At 34.2% G+C, this 18506-nt stretch overlaps 1 protein-coding gene across 7 annotated transcripts in view; it reads right to left on the reverse strand.

The window, feature by feature from the left end:
• The window catches only part of LOC119768510 (complexin), a 531665-nt gene that overhangs the window by 343256 nt on the left and 169903 nt on the right, over positions 1–18506 (reverse strand). For all 7 annotated transcript variants that reach the window (XM_038258754.1, XM_038258822.1, XM_038258955.1 and 4 more), the window contains exon 2: positions 12632–13057. In XM_038258754.1, the coding sequence (XP_038114682.1) occupies positions 12632–12686 (55 nt within the window). In that variant the 5' untranslated portion in view covers positions 12687–13057. The remainder of the gene's footprint in view (positions 1–12631; positions 13058–18506) is intronic.

Genomic DNA, 18506 nt, shown 5'->3' on the forward strand with positions numbered 1-18506 from the left:
GTGACTCACTTTCAGAAACTAACTTTTTTTTTTTTTTAAAGAAAAATTTTATTCAAATTTCTTTTCCATGTACATTCATTCAGTTAAAATATTATTGAGTGTCCAATCACAAACGATGACTTTTCACCTCAATTTTAAATACTAGCAACTTTCATTTATTCATGAAATATTGTAGCTTTCGCTATTCAGTGATTTCAAATGTAGGAGGTCCTACATGTACAAAAGGGAAAAGGGATACCTTAAAACTAACTTATAAACTATATAAAGAGCGGATCAATGCAGCTGAAGACTGCAATGATTTTTGTCGAAATGCATCAATTATCTTATTGGACATAACATCCAAAGTGTCAACTTCGGCTAATTGATGAAGTTCACTGGTGCTGAACCAGGGAGGAAGTTTCAGAATCATTTTCAGAATTTTGTTCTGAATCCTCTGAAGTTTTTTCTTCCTGGTTAAGCAACAGCTTGTCCAGATCGGCACAGCATAAAGCATGGCAGGTCTGAAAATTTGTTTATAAATTAACAGTTTATTCTTCAGACAAAGTCTAGAATTCCTGTTTATAAGTGGATACAAACATTTAATATATTTGTTACATTTAACCTGGATACTTTCAATGTGATCCTTGTAAGTAAGGTTTTTGTCAAAACCAAGTCCAAGATATTTCACTTGATCCTCCCACTTTAAATTTACCTCATTCATCTTTATAATGTGATGACTTTTTGGTTTAAGAAAATCAGCCCTTGGTTTGTGAGGGAAAATAATAAGTTGAGTTTTAGCAGCATTTGGAGTAATTTTCCATTCTTTCAAATAAGAATTGAAAATATCCAAGCTTTTTTGTAATCTTCTTGTGATGACACGAAGGCTTCTGCCTTTGGCGGAGATGCTTGTGTCATCAGCAAAAAGTGATTTCTGACATCCTGGGGGCAAATCAGGCAAGTCAGAAGTAAAAATATTGTATAAAATTGGACCCAAAATGCTTCCTTGAGGGACGCCAGCACGTACAGGTAGTTGATCAGATTTGCTATTCTGATAACATACCTGCAGAGTACGATCCGTCAAATAATTTTGAATAATTTTCACGATATAAATCGGAAAATTAAACCTTTTCAATTTCGCAATCAAACCTTTATGCCAAACACTGTCAAATGCTTTTTCTATGTCTAGAAGAGCAGCGCCAGTAGAATAGCCCTCAGATTTGTTGCTTCGAATTAAATTTGAAACTCTCAACAACTGATGAGTAGTTGAATGCCCAAGGCGAAATCCAAACTGCTCATCAGCGAAAATTGAATTTTCATTAATGTGCGTCATCATTCTATTAAGAATTATTCTTTCGAATAATTTACTAATAGATGAAAGCAAACTAATGGGCCGATAGCTTGAGGCTTCAGCAGGATTTTTATCCGGTTTCAAAATCGGAATTACTTTGGCATTTTTCCAACTACTGGGAAAATATGCCAAATCAAAACATTTGTTGAAAATTTTGACCAAGCTACTTAAAGTTGCTTCTGGTAATTTTTAATTAAAATGTAAAAATGCCATCCTCACCAGGGGCTTTCATATTTTTAAATTTTTTGATAATAGATTTTATTTCATTCAGATCCGTATTAAAAACTTCATCTGATGAAAATTCTTGTTCAACAATATTCTGAAATTCTATTGAAATTTGATTTTCAATAGGACTCAAAACATTCAAGTTGAAATTATGAGCACTCTCAAACTGCTGAGCAAGTTTTTGAGCTTTTCCCCATTAGTTAATAGAATATTATCACCATCTTTTAAAGAAGGGATTGGTTTTTGAGGTTTCTTAAGAACCTTTGAAAGTTTCCAAAAAAGGTTTAATTTGTTCGACATCTCTTGCGAACTTTTCATTTCGCAGGAGAGTGAATCTGTGGTCAATAACCTTTTGCAAATCTTTTTGAATTCGCTTCAGTGCAGGATCACGAGAACGTTGATACTGTCTTCGGCGAACATTTTTCAGACGAATCAGAAGCTGAAGATCGTCATCAATAATGAGAGAATCAAATTTGACTTGGACTTTAGGAATAGCAATATTCCTAGCATCCAAAATTGCATTAGTTAAAGATTCCAAGGCTGAATCAATATCAGCTTTGGTTTCTAAAACAAAATCATGATTTAAATTATTCTCAATATGATGCTGATACCTGTCCCAATTAGCTTTGTGGTAATTAAACACAGAACTATTGGGTCTGGTAACTGCTTCATGAGAAAGTGAAAAAGTTACTGGAAGATGATCAGAATCAAAATCAGCATGAGTCACTAAAGGACCACAATACTGACTTTGATTTGTCAACACCAAATCAATTGTTGATGGATTTCTAACAGAAGAAAAGCAAGTTGGCCCATTCGGGTATAAAACCGAATAAAGACCAGAAGTGCAATCTCTGAACAGAATTTTACCATTGGAATTTACTTTTGAATTATTCCAAGATTGGTGTTTGGCATTAAAATCACCGATGATCAAAAATCGAGATCTATGCCGAGTAAGTTTATTCAAATCCCCTTTGAAATAATTTTTATTTTCCCCAGTGCATTGGAATGGCAAATATGCAGCTGCAATCATAATTTTCCCAAAAGATGTTTCAAGTTCAATGCCCAAACTTTCAATAACTTTTAACTTAAAGTCACGTAACGTGCTATAAGTCATACTACGGTGGATAACTATTGCAACTCCACCACCATTTCGATTCATTCGGTTATTAGTTATAACTTTATAATCTGGATCACTTTTCAAATAAGTGCCAGTTTTTAAAATGTTTCGGTTATAACAGCAACATGCACGTTATGAACTCGTAAAAGTTGAAAAATTCATTTTCTTTCGCTTTTAAAGAGCGAGCATTAAAATTCATAATATTGATGGAATTACTTAGATCCATGATTAAACTTCAGGGTAAGAACAACATCATTCGCAAATTTTAATCCAATCTGGATTGCTTCCATCATGGATGTAGCATTACTCATTGTTTGAATCAAACCAAACAGTGAGTTTTGCAAAAAGTCATTTTTCAAACGTAACATCGCCGAGATCAGAAGATCCCAAAGCGTTGCCAGCAGAAAAATTTTCAAATGAGATTTGAGGTACCTGCCCAATTTCAGAAAGATTGGTAGAGGATTTAAAATTCGTGGATGAACCCGAAACGACGTTAGCATAAGAAATGCCATTGTTGTTACCTAACTTTTCCACGGTAGGGGTATTTCTAGAATTGTTCGAGTGAGACAGCACGAACGTTTGATTTAAAGATGCAGGTACAACCTGACTTTGAGAAAATTTCGGTTTGGATTTCGGCTGATGCTTAGCACGAGAATCCAAAACCTTTTTCTGATGGGGCAATCCCAGAAATTTGATTTGTGATTTCCACCACAATTTGCACATTTAAATTGGGTGACTTCTTTCACGGGACAATTGTCCTTGTCGTGAGAAGAATCCCCGCAAACCATGCATTTTGGAACCATGGCGCAATGATCAGTACCGTGACCGAATGCCTGGCAACGCCGGCACTGGGTCAGATTCTGGCCATTACCGCCATGTTTCTTAAAATGCTCCCACTTTACCCGTACATGGAACAAAAACTGTACTTTGTCCAAAAGTTTCAAATTGTTGATTTCATTTCTGTTGAAATGAATCAGATAAAATTGTGAAGTCAAACCAAAGCGAGAAATATTCCCGTTTGATTTTTTCTTCATTGGTATTACTTGGGATGGGGCAAAGCCAAGCAACACCTTAAGTTCGTTTTTGATCTCATCCACCGACAAGTCGTTGGAGAGACCTTTCAAGACCGCCTTGAATGGCCGAGCATTCTTGGTCTCATACGTGTAGAAATTGTGTTTGTGGTTTTTCAAATAACCAACAAAAGTTTGGTGATCTTGTAAAGATTCCGTCAACAAGCGACATTCTCCTCTTCGACCAAGCTGGAACGAAACCTTCAAATTGCAAGTTTCCTTGCAATTCTTCAGTTGCGTTCGAAAGCTGGCCAAATCGGAGACGGAAGTCACTACAATTGGCGGAGCCTTTACTCGTTTCTCGACGGCAGAAGGCTCAGTACGAGGAGAAGGTTCTTGTCATCAGTTTCGGATAAAACACCGAAACTGTTTGTCAATGGAATTGGAGGATTGACCTCACATTCAGAATCAGAATCAGACCTCAGAAGAGGCTGTTTTCTTTTTCTGTTTCCGTTAGCCGGTTTAGCGTTCAAACGCTTCACCGACGTAACGACCAAATCTTCAGAAGATTTGCGTTTACCTTTGTTTTGACGCATTTTGCAAGCAAAGTTCTCTTAAAAGATGGCTTCGTTTGTAAAATACAACAAAATTTCAGGCGGGGTTAGTCTTGAAAAGACTGTTTAGAATTTTGGAAAATAACTCAGGTAGTCTTTAAAAAGACTGTGAATTTTGTTTTGAAATAACTCTGAGCTTAGGTAGTAAAAAATACCGCAGCTCTAGTGTCCGTTCACCACGAAGGTTCGCAAGACACTGAAACTAACTTTTTAGTGACTCATTTACAGTTACTCACTTTTAGTGACTCATTTCAGTAACTCACTTTTAGTGATTCATTTCAGTAACTAATTTTTAGCTTTTAACTTCCAGTAAATCACTTTCAGTAATTCATTTTAAGTGACTCACTTTCAGTAACTAACTTTTAAAGTGAGCTTTAAGTGATTCACTCCTAGTGAATTTATTTCAGTAACTCACTTTTAGTGGCTCAATTTTAGTGAATTACTTTAAGTGCCTCACTTTCAGTGGCTCACTTTCAGTAAATCACTTTCAGTAACTCATTTTTAGCTACTCACTTCCAATAAATCACTTTCAGTAACTCATTTTTAGCTACTCACTTCCAGTAAATCACTTTCAGTAATTCTTTTTTAGTGACTCACTTTCAGAAACTAACTTTTTAGTGACTCATTTACAGTCACTCACTTTTAGTGACTCATTTCAGTAACTCACTTTTAGTGATTCATTTCAGTAACTAATTTTTAGCTTTTAACTTCCAGTAAATCACTTTCAGTAATTCATTTTAAGTGACTCACTTTCAGTAACTAACTTTTAAAGTGAGCTTTAAGTGATTCACTCCTAGTGAATTTATTTCAGTAACTCACTTTTAGTGGCTCAATTTTAGTGAATTACTTTAAGTGCCTCACTTTCAGTAAATCACTTTCAGTAAATCACTTTCAGTAACTCATTTTTAGCTACTCACTTCCAGTAAATCACTTTCAGTAACTCATTTTTAGCTACTCACTTCCAGTAAATCACTTTTAGTAATTCTTTTTTAAGTGACTCACTTTCAGTAACTAACTTTTCAGTACACTTTCAGCAACTCACTTTTTTGTGGCTCACTTTTTTGTGGCTCACTTTATTGTGGCTCACTTTTAGTGACTCACTTTTAGTGACTCACTTTCAGTAACTCATTTTTAGCTACTCACTTCCAGTAAATCACTTTCAGTAATTCTTTTTAAGTGACTCACTTTCAGTAATTAACTTTTAAAGTGAGCTTTAAGTGATTCACTCCTAGTGAATTTATTTCAGTAACTCACTTTTAGTGGCTCAATTTCAGCAACTCACTTTTTGTGGCTCACTTTTAGTGACTCACTTTTAGTAACTCTTTTTTAATTACTCACTTTCAGTAATTCTTTTTAAGTGACTCACTTTCAGTAACTAACTTTTAAAGTGAGCTTTAAGTGATTCACTCCTAGTGAATTTATTTCAGTAACTCACTTTTAGTGGCTCAATTTTAGCAACTCACTTTTTGTGGCTCACTTTTAGTGACTTACTTTTAGTAACTCTTTTTTAATAACTCACTTTCGGTAATTCTTTTTAAGTGACTCACTTTCAGTAACTCACTTTTTAATGAGCTTTAAGTGATTCACTCCTAGAGAATCACTTTCAGTAACTCAAATTTAGTGACTTACTTCAAGTTACTCACCAGTGGCTTATTTTGAGTATCTCACTTTAGCAACTCGCATTGAATGAGTCAAGTCTAGTTACTAACCTTTGCCTACTCACTTCTAGAAACACACTTTGATGAAGTCACTTTCAGTGATCCCTCCATGACAACTCGCATTTGATGCTTTTCTGAAAAAAGCTTTGCGTTCAAAATCTCGCTGATCCCTATTCTGAAAAATGTAAATTTTTCGTCAACCCAAAATTTAAAACCCTTCAAAACGCTCGTAAAACAGCGTCTATCACCAAAATTTTACAGCAAAAGCTCTTTTTTTCGCTTCCAGACCACTCATTTTATGTGTACCGGCAAGTGCTCGAAAGTTTGCCAAGTGCTTCAGCCATGCGACACAATGCTTGTACACAACTCGTGAGTTGCAACTGCCTAGTACTTAATCGCTCCATGAAAAAGGTACGGTAGTCCACCACTCCCTCACCCTCCCCACCAAAGTTATGCTGGCTAAGCATTCGCCCGCGCGAACCCTTTTAAGCTTTGCGAAAATATTTACACTAGTCTGGGCCACGGTGACGACGACGACGACGACGGCACACCAAAGGGCCCTGTGAGACGAGAAAAACCTAGTGGAAAAGCATTTATTTTGTGTTTCGTCCCCTTGACGTCAAGCGGGAGTCCATGCGAAATCGCGTCCATGCGAAACTTCCCAAAAATACACAAAGCTGATGAATCACGATTCATGTCTCACAAATCATGCCTCACGACTCACTGCTCACAGCTCACGGCAGACATTTTCATCAGCTGATTAAGCTCACGTCTCAGTAAAACAAAACCCTCGCGTCTCAAATTTAAATCCCACTGAACTCATTTTTATCCTCATTTCGCAGTTCCGGCTGGAACGCTCGACACTTTTTACTGCCGAGCAGTAGTAAAAGCACCGAGCAAACATCGGCAGGCGCTCGGAATTCATGCCCACGCTGGAGGAAGGTCCCCAAATGACAACAAAATCCTTCCGGCAAATATTTACTCATCTGCTTTCCTCCCTCTCGCCTCCACTATTTGGGGGTTGTGTGATGAGAAGGAGTTTCGGTAGTCACCAAAAAAATTGCCACTCCTTGCAGGTTTGATGCTTCCGGGAAAAGTGATCCTCAGCTTTTATTTTCTCTATGTTTGAATATCGTGTGAAGGGGAAATTCACTCTTTTGCCAACATCTAGGTGGGGCAGGCAGACTTTTTCATGAGCGAAATTTCGGTAAGAGGCACGAAAGTGTGTCCACTTTTCGAAATCAGTCAGGCCAACCAAGTACTGGCAGAAGGGTTCACGGTTGCGAAACTGAAGGCAAACAAATTGGAGTGGCAGAGTAGTTCAGTTCAGCAGAGAAAAAGTCTAATTAAGTTATGCAAGAAGGTCTATGAAATGGGGACTAATTAGTGAGGGGTTCTTGTGATGAGTATGATTCTGGTGGTGATTTTTCAGAGGTTTTTTTTTTAGTGGAACACTTGAATTTTATACATGCAAGCATGATGATTTGGTAGCCTTTTAAATCAATTCAATTAGTGTTTTTACCTACAACTTTGCCGAAGACACCATTTTGGTATGGACAGCTGCCAAATTTGTATGGAAAATTATATGGACAAACTAATGATGCAAAATGTCTTTTTTGGGCATACCGAAGGCACCAAAAAAGTTTCAGCCGGGTTAAAAAAATACAAAAAAAAATCGAATGACCGAAATCTCAGAGAATTGTTCTTAGGGAGATTATTGTTGACATTATTTTTGTTGAAATACCGAAACAATTAATTTATTTCAAATTTTCATAGTTTTATGTTAATGATAAATTTTAAGCTGAACGCTGATCAAAAAAAAAATAAAACAAACTTCCTTCGACTTTTCAAGCACTGGAAATTGAATGCCTTGAACTAGAGAATCGCTAAATAATAGGACGGTTCTTGAGTACAAACTTCAAAATTTAATCGATGTCACAAGAAATGATACTGAAAAAAAACTAACTTTACCCATTTTTTACGTAAAATGACGCAAAACATGGTTTACCAGTAATGTCAGATACAGTAGACTAGCTAAATTTCAAAATAATAGAATTTATACAAAACAAAAGTTTTATTTATACATTTTAGGCCAATTGGTACTAAAGCCCTATGTCAATTTTTATGTACAACGGTAAAAAACACGATTAAAAACCATTTCTGATCACTATTTTTCATTTTAACGCAAAAAAACATCGACAACACAACTTTTTTTCGATGGATCAACTGTGGTCCCCTTGGAACGAGCTGTCAAGTGGGAGCTTTTCTGTCAAGAAGGATCGCGAGGTTAATTTTTCAACATTGATTTAAAAATCCATTTTTGCAATTCCGTCGTGAAACTATTTACTTTTCCTGTCATTCTAACTCAATGCATGGACATTTGTCCTATAATTCTGTCCAAAGGGTGTTTTTCGGAATTGCAAAAAACGTTGTATGGAACTCGTTGCAAAACTTGATTTTTCATCACTCGTCGTATTTATCTAACTCGGTGAACCTCGTTAGATAAATGTACGACTCATGCTGAAAAAATCCTCTTTTTGCAACTTGTTGCATAAACTACTATTTAAACTCTTTGTGGTCGTACACAGGGTCATTGTACTCAGAAACATAAGATTTACCGCTGTAAACAATAATATCAGCAATCTACGCTTCATTTTAGGACCCAATTGTCGAATTCACGACGTTTTTTGCTTTGCAAGGTTATATAACATAATTCTTTTTAAAGTTTTATCATAACCATGTGTCAGATAATATTATAAAAAGGAAATTGCAGGAGATTTTTTTCAGTTTTTCAAATATATGGATTTAATTCGAAAACGTTGTATGTTATCAAAAATTGAAAAAAAAATTCCAAAATATTTTTTGGAAGCTTTTTCGAATAAAATAACTTTCAAAAATCAAAAAATCAAAGTCTAAGTTTTCCCCTCCCACCCCTGGTTCTGGTCAAATCAGGGGGCAAAAAAAATTTTTTTTTCATAAAACATCAAAATTTTTATTGAAATAGAAGTCAAATATCTAAGAACAATCTAAAATGCCTTTTCCTGAATTGATACTCATATTTAGCATGTTTGGGCTCTCTTAAAAATATTTTAAACTTTTTTGAAATTACAATGTACTGCCGCTCTAATCTAGTCCGTCCCATATGTAAAAAGTGGGTGCTAAGATAACGCCGTGGGAAGCCCAAAAAATGTTTCACCATTTTACACAATTCTAATCAACTATTTTTTGATAAATTTTTATACAATTATTTCAATATCAGTTCAACAAATATCCCCAATATAAAATTTCATAAAACTTATAATTTGGAGGTAAATTTGTGTTATTTTCATAATGGAACTGACTTGCCTTTATTAGTCGATAAATAAAGGCAAGTCAGTCGAGGTACTAAGGTAGACTTTAACATATACACCAAAAGTTAAACTGTCATTTCAAGGTTTGTTTTGGTAATTTCCAAGTAAATTTAATATAATTATATAAAACGTATGTTTATTTTATGTTTATTTCAGATGTATTTAAATGACTAGACAGGCAAATTATATAAGAACTATGTCTCAACATATGGACCGTTGACCTTGAGTGATCCACAAAACCGGAATGTAAACCTTTTCCAGAACCAGGACTACGATAATGCATTCAAACTGCAATAGAATTTTACGAAATACTACCCATAATGGTGTGTAGTATCTTTTGTAATCGTGAATGCCAATTGTTTAAAAACAGCATGGTTTAAAACATTACGTATAATAATTTATAAATACTCAAGTAAACACTTCTACAATAAGAACAATTTTTAATGTTTTATGTTCTAAAGATTCTTAGAAACAAAGTCCATGAAATTTAAATAATTTCATGACCATCGATTCATGAGAATTTTTTTTAAGAAGGAACTAACTTGCCTTTGTTTTGCATATGGGACAGCACGAAAGTTATTTTTGTTTTGGAATTTCTAGAACAAACATAACTTTTTTAATAAATAGACTCAAAGTACATGTAAAAACAAGACTTTTGTTATGTTTATCTCAAAAATGATATAAATACATATGGGATGGACTAGACTTTTTTTTCTCGTAAAAATATTTTTTTTTCAATATTTAGAAATTTGGAAATTAACGAATGCAAAACAACTGGACAGTTGTATAATAAATTTTAAAACCCTTTTTTCATTCAAATATTGAAACTTTGGCCTGTAATTTTAAAGCTTTATCAATTTTTTGCCCCCTTAACTTTAAAAGACTTAAAAAATATTTGCAACGGCTTAACTTGGCGAAAAATTAAACATCCATAATAACTAGGCTTAGTGATTTTTCACGCTCGAAAATTGCAAATTTCACGGGGACCTCAATTTCAAAACACCAAATTTCATGCAAATTTCGCGGAACGTAAAAAATGTTAAAATAACTCTGAAAATCCTATGTTAAAATCACAGAATCTACTTTTTATGCTTATATCTTCAATTAACTAAAAAAAACACTAAATTTGAAAAATCTCCTAATTTTCATAAAAGTTTCCACCTGGTTTATAGATGGACTCTATATAAATTTTGAAGCAAAATGTAGGGCACGCGTATACTCATTTACTGAACTGCTTTTTTAATATGCGAGTAATATAGCTAAAAAGTTTTCACTTAGTTATTTCTGTTATGTCAATTTATATTTTATTGAATTTCATATCAAAGCAAGATTTAACAATCTTGTCAAGCCAAATGAGTTAAAATAAATTGAATTTCCTGCGACATTTAGCCCATTAAATATATTTTTAAGGTTTTTAGCTGACTTTTCAAAAATTCAACTTGAAATCAATTTGCAAAAATTATATATTTAAAAAAAATCGAAATTTTTATTTTAAATGAGAAAAGAAAACAAAAAAATAGTATTTTTTAACTTTCACGGGAATAATCCACCCACGTAATCAAATATCGTTAAACTTAAACAGGACACAGAAAAAAATCATATGTTTCAATATGTGATTTTCAAAGATAAAAAATACTCTTCATTTAATTTTGAATAAAACAAATTTGATTCTTTTGATCTTTTTGAAATTATACCTTTCAAATAAAAAAGCAGTGAAATTTTCATCACAGCGAATGAAAATATGACTAAATTTAGTTAGTTTCTTAAAAAAACAACTCAAAAATTTGAACATTTTTTTAAATGGTTCATATCAACTTAATAAACTTTTATATTCAAGCTTTTTATCTGAAAACTAATAAAATTTAATTAAATAATATTTATGGATTAATTGTTTATTTAGTTGTTTCTTAAAAAAAATATTTGAGAAATTTTCAAAAATCACCAATCCTATATTAGTAATTAAACCAAGGTATTCACTCGCTTAATTCTACAGTAGTTCATAAAATTATTTTTATTTCTTTTTTGAGTTTGATGAATTATTTTGAGAAAAATCGTTACATTTTCACACAAACATGAAATTTCACGGGATTTCGCGGAAAAAGCCAAAATTCACGGATTTCACGCTGTCCGTGAAATCGTGAAATTTCACTAACCCTAATAATAACCTACATAGAAAAAATGATGGTAATATTCATCAGCGCAGCGCAGAATGATGACAGATTCTGTGTCGCAATAAATGTGTAATCAGGAACTGGAGAATTTTCTTCAGTTTCTGGAGAATTTTAACCAGGTTTACATTTTTACACATTTTTAAGTAAAATTAATCAAAAAGTAATATTCAAATAACAAAATTCTCAACCATCCAAAATTCAACTTTTTTCTGTGTATTCTTTGTCTATTTATCACTTAAAAATGTCAATAAATGAAAAAAATCAATGTTGTCAAAATCAGCACAAAATATGTAGATCTTTAGAGGATAGAAAATTATAGTGAAAGATAAAATACAAAAAAATACTTTAAATAATATTTGTACCAGCCTAATGAGTTTGAAATGAAAAATACACAGCATAAAAATCATAAAAAAATTTTGGAATGTTGAAAATTTGGTAGGCTGAATATTATCCCTTTTTGAGTACTATTACCGAAAAAATGAGTAAAAATGTGTACCTGATCAATATTCACCAGAAACTGATGAAAATTCATCATTCTCTTATGTAAGATTACACTATTTTTTTACACAAAATCTGTCACCATTTTCTGATGAATATGATCATCATTTTTTCTGTGTAACTCAGATTGTAATTTTTATTGCACAATTTGGTTTGTTCTCTCTGTTGGGATTTTTTTATCATGCTATTGTTTTTTTTCTGCATTTTTCATAGATTTTACTAATTTATGCTGTTTTTTTAGCAACAGTCTTACGTTTTAAAACAAATATTTCATTCTGTAGTTCTCCGAATACTCACTGCAAAGAAAATAAGACAATGAAGTTGATGGCGTAATTTCAAGTGAAATATCAATGGAATAATTTTAATCGGACATTTTCCCAGAACAAAAAAAAAATCAATAATAAAAAACACATAACAGTATGCAAATGCATCAGTCCAAACAAAGACCAACAAATTTGTGAAATTATTCTGCAGAATTTATCATTTGCATTCCCGGTTGTCACCAATCCGGAAATGGACGTTAATTAAAAATGATACCCGTTAGGCACAGCTTGCGCTGCCGAAAAAATAAAAAAACGCATTCCAATTTATTTGTCTGATTTATTGGAGTGCTCGTTTTAATTGCAGACCACGTTTAATGAAATATTTAATCACAACTCACCTTTAACTGCACTCAGCTGGTTGCCAACCATTTGCTTCGCGATGAAGGCCGCCATCTTGCTTTTGGTGAGTTTAGTTTTTGTTTTCTTACTTAAAACTTAACAACTTTTTTCTTCACACCTCCTTCTCGTAACTCACAACACTGCTGCCTGTAAATGGAGCACTCACTCACTACCACGTCGTCGTACGCTGGTTGTCACTCGTTGGGCTTTTAGTTGCTTCTTCTTTGCAGCGAGAGTATACAGATAACGGAAAAACACTGACTTACGGCGGGAAAATAAAGCACAACTCACGCGCGCGCTCGGCCCACTCACGGAGCTTTTCAGTACACTTTTGTGAGGAAGGTTGAAGAAAAGTTTGCCCGAGGCGGGGGGAAAGCAAAAAGTTGCTTAAAATTTATGAACACACAGCAGTTTTTCACTGTTCACTGGAACAAAAAGAAACGGAAAAAATGTGTAAGTAAATGGACGAAAAATGTGCTTAAAAAATGAGAGCGAAAAAAACGGCACAAGAAAATATTCGCAAAAGTTTAGTGTTTGTCTTTTTTTTTTGTTTTAAGAACAGAAAAGTTCACATGGGCCGCACAAAAAAAAGTTGAGTTGGTAATGGATGGCAAGGGCAGTCACAAGTTTTTTTTTTGCTTCTTCTGATTCTAGGAAGATTTCTTCTAGTTCTGAGAGTTTTTTTTTGTATTCCGGATCTGCCCCCGTCCGCTGGTAATGGCCACCGCAGGGCTAGTTGATTTCGATGTTTATTCTTTAAAGTTTTGTCTTGATGGATATCCAAGAATTTTGCCGCTAAAATCTGTAATGAAAAAAAAAAAAGTTTAGTCTTCTGATTTACGAAACTTTCAACATTATTAAGATTTGATTTTATGTATCTAATCAGCATTTTTCGTTAACTGTATAGTACAATGCACAGTAGGCCATCCCAAAAAAATGAAAAGTTGTCAAATATTCGGTGCTCACCCCTAGAATGATAGATTAGGATGTCAGGAACAATGTTTTCATACAAAAAAAAATCCCAAAAATGGTTTACAACTCGCGCGCGGAGCTTGAATGAAAAAAGTGCATTTTCCGAGTATTTTTCAGAAATGCGCGTAACAATCATACTAAAGTCATTCAAATTTGGTCGCCTTGGGCTTCAAGTGATAGTTTAATGTCCTCTGAACAAATTCCTGTATAGACATAGTCCATAAAAGCTTGTGTTTGGGCATGGCAGAGCGTTTAAGGGAGAAAAATTGGTATTTTTAAGACAAAAAAAAATCAAAAACCACTCCCTTAAACCAGCCAAAAAAAATTCCAGCCAAAACTAATGCATTCAGCTTATAGGAAATTTTACGGAGATCATTTTGCTTTTTTTAACATTCAATTTATGTCCACGCAAAGTCGAGATATTTGCATTTTAGTGAACAAAAAGTGACGAATTTTCAAAATTCTTGGTATATAAGCGTTTTTAGCATAAAACATTGGCTACTATGATTACAAACGAGAAGGCATATATTTTGGATATATTTATTTTGTTCGCTCAAAAACGATATCTGTTAATAAAATTTCATGAAAAAACATGAGATTTTCTCACAATGTGACGTAAACGACATATTTAAAAGTACTGCTATGTGCTCTTCTCGATATGAACAAATAAAGCTCTAATGGGTAACTTTTTTTTTTGAAAAAATAAGTTTTTTTATAAATGAATTTGCTTCATTCGAATGTACATACATAAAAAAATCACGTTCACAGCTTGGAGATATGAACTTTAATAAAATTAATTTTGATTTATGATTATGTGTCGTTTACGTCACATTGTGAGAAAATCTCATGTTTTTTTCATGAAATTTTATTAACAAATGTCATTTTTGAGCGAACAAAATAAATATATCCAAAATATATGCCTTCTCGTTTGTAATCATAGTAGCCAATGTTTTATGCTAAAAACGCTTATATACCAAGAATTTTGAAAATTCGTCACTTTTTGTTCAAGAATTTTGAAAATTCGTCACTTTTTGTTCACTAAAATGCAAACATCTCGGCTTTGCGTGGACATACATTGAATGTTAAAAAAAGCAAAATGATCTCCGTAAAATTTCCTATAAGCTGAATGCATTAGTTTTTGCTGGAAAATTTTTTGGCTGGTTTTGGGGAGTGATTTTTGATTTTTTTTTTGTCTAAAAAATACAAATTTTTCTCCCTTAAACGTCCTGCCATGCCCAAACACAAGCTTTTATGGACTATGTCTATACAGGAATTTGTTCAGGGGACATTAAACTATCACTTGAAGCCCAAGGCGACCAAATTTGAATGACTTTAGTATGATTGTTACGCGCATTTCTGAAAAATACTCGGAAAATGCACTTTTTTCATTCAAGCTCCGCGCGCGAGTTGTAAACCATTTTTGGGATTTTTTTGTTGTATGAAAACATTGTTTCTGACATCCTAATCTATCATTCTAGGGGTGAGCACCGAAGATTTGACAACTTTTCATTTTTTTGGGACGGCCTAATGCACAGTGGTCCAGATCGCAAAATTAAGTAGAAAATGGATTTTCCGAAAAATGGTGACGTTTTGGAGCTCTGGTGTCTTCAGAAGAGTTGTTGCAAATAGAAAGAGGCAACTTTTGGTTTGGTTGAAAATTAGGGTGGTTCACGATTAGGGTAATTTTGAAAATCTAACTTTACAGGAATATTTTTGAGAATTTTCTTGTCTTCTAGAAAGATGTTAGGCTTGCCAATCTAAGCAACTTTGTCGAAGACATCAAAATTTTATCTCGTAATCTACGCCTTCTATGACCAAATTTCGTCTGAGAAAACCTTCAAAAATCAGTTTTTTGAACGTGGCTTGAGAGAAAAGTGATATTCGGAGCACTTTTAGAGCTCTAAAAAACGAACATTTTTATTTTTTGACATGTCAATTTGGACTTAAAGGTCAAAATTTACAGCTATTTTAAGGTAAAAAAAATGAAAATTTAAAACTTAAATATCTTGAAAAAGCGCAAGCCACAATTTAAAAATGTTCGTTTTTTAAAGCTCTTTTTAGAGCACCGAATATCACATTTCTCTAAAGCTTAAACCTGAAATGCCACGTTCAAAAAACTGATTTTCGAAGGTTTACTCAGATGCTTTCTATAAATTTGGTCATAGAAGGCTTAGATTACGAGATAAAATTTTGGTGTCTTGGACAGAGTTGCTTGGATTAGCAAGCCCAACAACTTTTTAGAAGACAACAAAATTCCCAAAAATCTTCCTGTAAAGTTAGATTTTCAAAATCACCCTAATCGTGAACCACCCTAATTTTCAACCAAACCAAAAGTTGCCTCTTTCTATTTGCAACAACTCTTCTGAAGACACCAGAGCTCCAAAACGTCACCATTTTTCGGAAAATCAATTTTCCACTTAATTTTGCGATCTGGACCACTGTGCAATGTAGAACATCAGTGTACTCTCAAAAGTTACCTTGCAAAGTTACAAAAACATGTTTTTTTTAATCTGAATAAAAAATGACATATCTGGGATTTTGCAGATTAAAAAAAATCGCACAAAATAACTTGCTACTTGATTTTTGATATTTGAATAAATATTTTCAATTTCTTAATATATTTCTCCTTTTTTTTATTGAATGTAACTTTGACCAACTACTGATTCAACTAACGAATGAACTCATTTGTTATGATGGTGTGAGTTGGTACCATTATTCTATCGATTTTGGCACTTAGCCCTCAATAAATTTTGAGAGAACGATTATCTCGATTCTGAATTTTGGGTGTAGATTTTTATGGATATGTTTTTGTGGACTACAAAAGACATCATCTGAAAGCTTGAGTAATGGTACAAAATCTTGATCAGAAGATATGATTTGACAGTTGAAAAACAATGTTTTCATCGATTCGAATTCTTTGTGAGGTTGTATTTAGGAACTGGTCCAAAGAGAAAATTGGAGGAAATTTTCGCAGCATTTTTGAAATACAAAATAAAAAAACGAAAGGAAATCGAAAATCTATACTTAAAGTAGGTAGCTATAACTTGATAACTACATATTTCATAAAAATAACGATTTTGCTTCTACAAAGGATTTTTAATAATGTTTTTGTTCGGGTATCCGGTATTTTCCCTAAACATTTTTATGTAAATTCATATCTTCTTAACCAGATTTTGCACCATTACACAGTAAAAAAATGTAAATTTGGAAGCTGTAATTTTGGAAGGTTGAATATTACCTCTTTTATGATGTAATTTTACCTCAATTTAGACTGAAAAAGTGAACACCAGAAAAGTGGTAAAATTACACATTTCCAGAGGTAGAATTTCAGACATAAAAGATGTACCCCTTCCCAGATGTAATATTACTACACCCAAAACTGGCAGCGCTGGTACGAGAGAATGATGGTCTCGAGTCGAGAGTATAGTGGTACCATTCACGGACGCAGAGAACACAGCTCGAGATGGGCGATAGAACTATTCTCTCGAGGTTCATTTGCAAAAAAAGTTCATCCGTCAAACAAAAAACCAAAAGTGTCGACAACGGGAATCGAACCAGAGACCTTTGACAAACCAATCCAATGACTTAGCTGCCTCGGCCACCACAGCTTGGTGACCAAGGAGAAGTCAGAAGTCGTTGTATGACACTTGTTGGAGATTTATTGATTCAACTAACGAATGAACTCATTTGTTATGATGGTGTGAGTTGGTACCATTATTCTATCGATTTTGGCACTGAGCCCTCAATAAATTTTGAGAGAACGATTATCTCGATTCTGAATTTTGGGTGTATGCTTTTTTTCGTGTACGCTATGGCTGAGAAGATTCAACGATTCACACACTCAGAAAATTAAAAAATAAATAAATACATTTTTTGGAAATAAAACTTTTAATGAAGAAAAGTTAAATATAAAAAAACAATGCTTGGTCCTGTGTAAGATTTCCGGTGCTACACCCCATTCAAGCCAGCAGGACCAGCTGCTGGGCCAACTATTTTCAAACTTTCATTAGTTTCAGCGTCACGTTCGCCAAACTATGCCTCCCTTACGTTTTTGAACGAGGAATTTGGACGAAGGGTGCTTCAGGGAAAACCCGTAACATTCACAATACATAGTCCACCTGCATCGTCCAGATTTCGGTCCCTTTTTTTTGTTACCCTTCTACGCCACGAATTTCCCGTAAAGCATCAGCAGTTTGTCGAGCTGGGGTATTTTTCCCCCCCATTTCCCATTCACCAGCTGGACCTGCTCTGAAAAATCCATGAGCTGTTGGAAGTTTGCGAAAGAGGGAGGCGGAGAAAAAGCTGCAGAAGAAAAAAATGCAAATATAATGTACGAACCTTGGCCAGTTGCCAAAAAATTGCTCCCCCCGAGGGACCAGGTAAGTAGGTCGGACTCGTGGACCAGAACCTAGTCCAGAAGCGAAAACGATTCTGAATGGCACCGGCAATCGATAAATTCTGCGCTGAAGGTTGTGTACACAGTTTGTGCTGAGGATGGAAGAATTTAATTCGAGCTGACACGGTTGTAGAGAAGTTTGTGGAATTTCAATTTATTTTATGCATGATTTACTTTTATTCTACCAAACAGCAAAGTTTGCCTAACATGTTTCTTTTAGCTGCTGTTGAAAAGCGGTCTTCAAGCACTTTCATATGCCCCAGCTTCCACTAATAGGGCAATTTGTGCTCCCCCACCCACTCAGATCTGACCATAAAACCCTGCATTATGCCAACATCGGAGATCATTAGTTTGCGCAGAGCTGCCCCACTCAGGTTTGTCCTTCTTCGGACGCCAGTTTGCTGTCATCTTTTCTCAGTTCAGGACTCTTGAGTTCAGTTTTTTTTGTGCCCTCTTGTGATGTTCAAAGCAGCTTGCACTATGGATAGTGAAGTCATCCTGCTTGC

The sequence above is a fragment of the Culex quinquefasciatus genome, chromosome 1, assembly GCF_015732765.1.
Source record: "Culex quinquefasciatus strain JHB chromosome 1, VPISU_Cqui_1.0_pri_paternal, whole genome shotgun sequence".
Taxonomy (NCBI): Eukaryota; Metazoa; Arthropoda; class Insecta; order Diptera; family Culicidae; genus Culex; species Culex quinquefasciatus.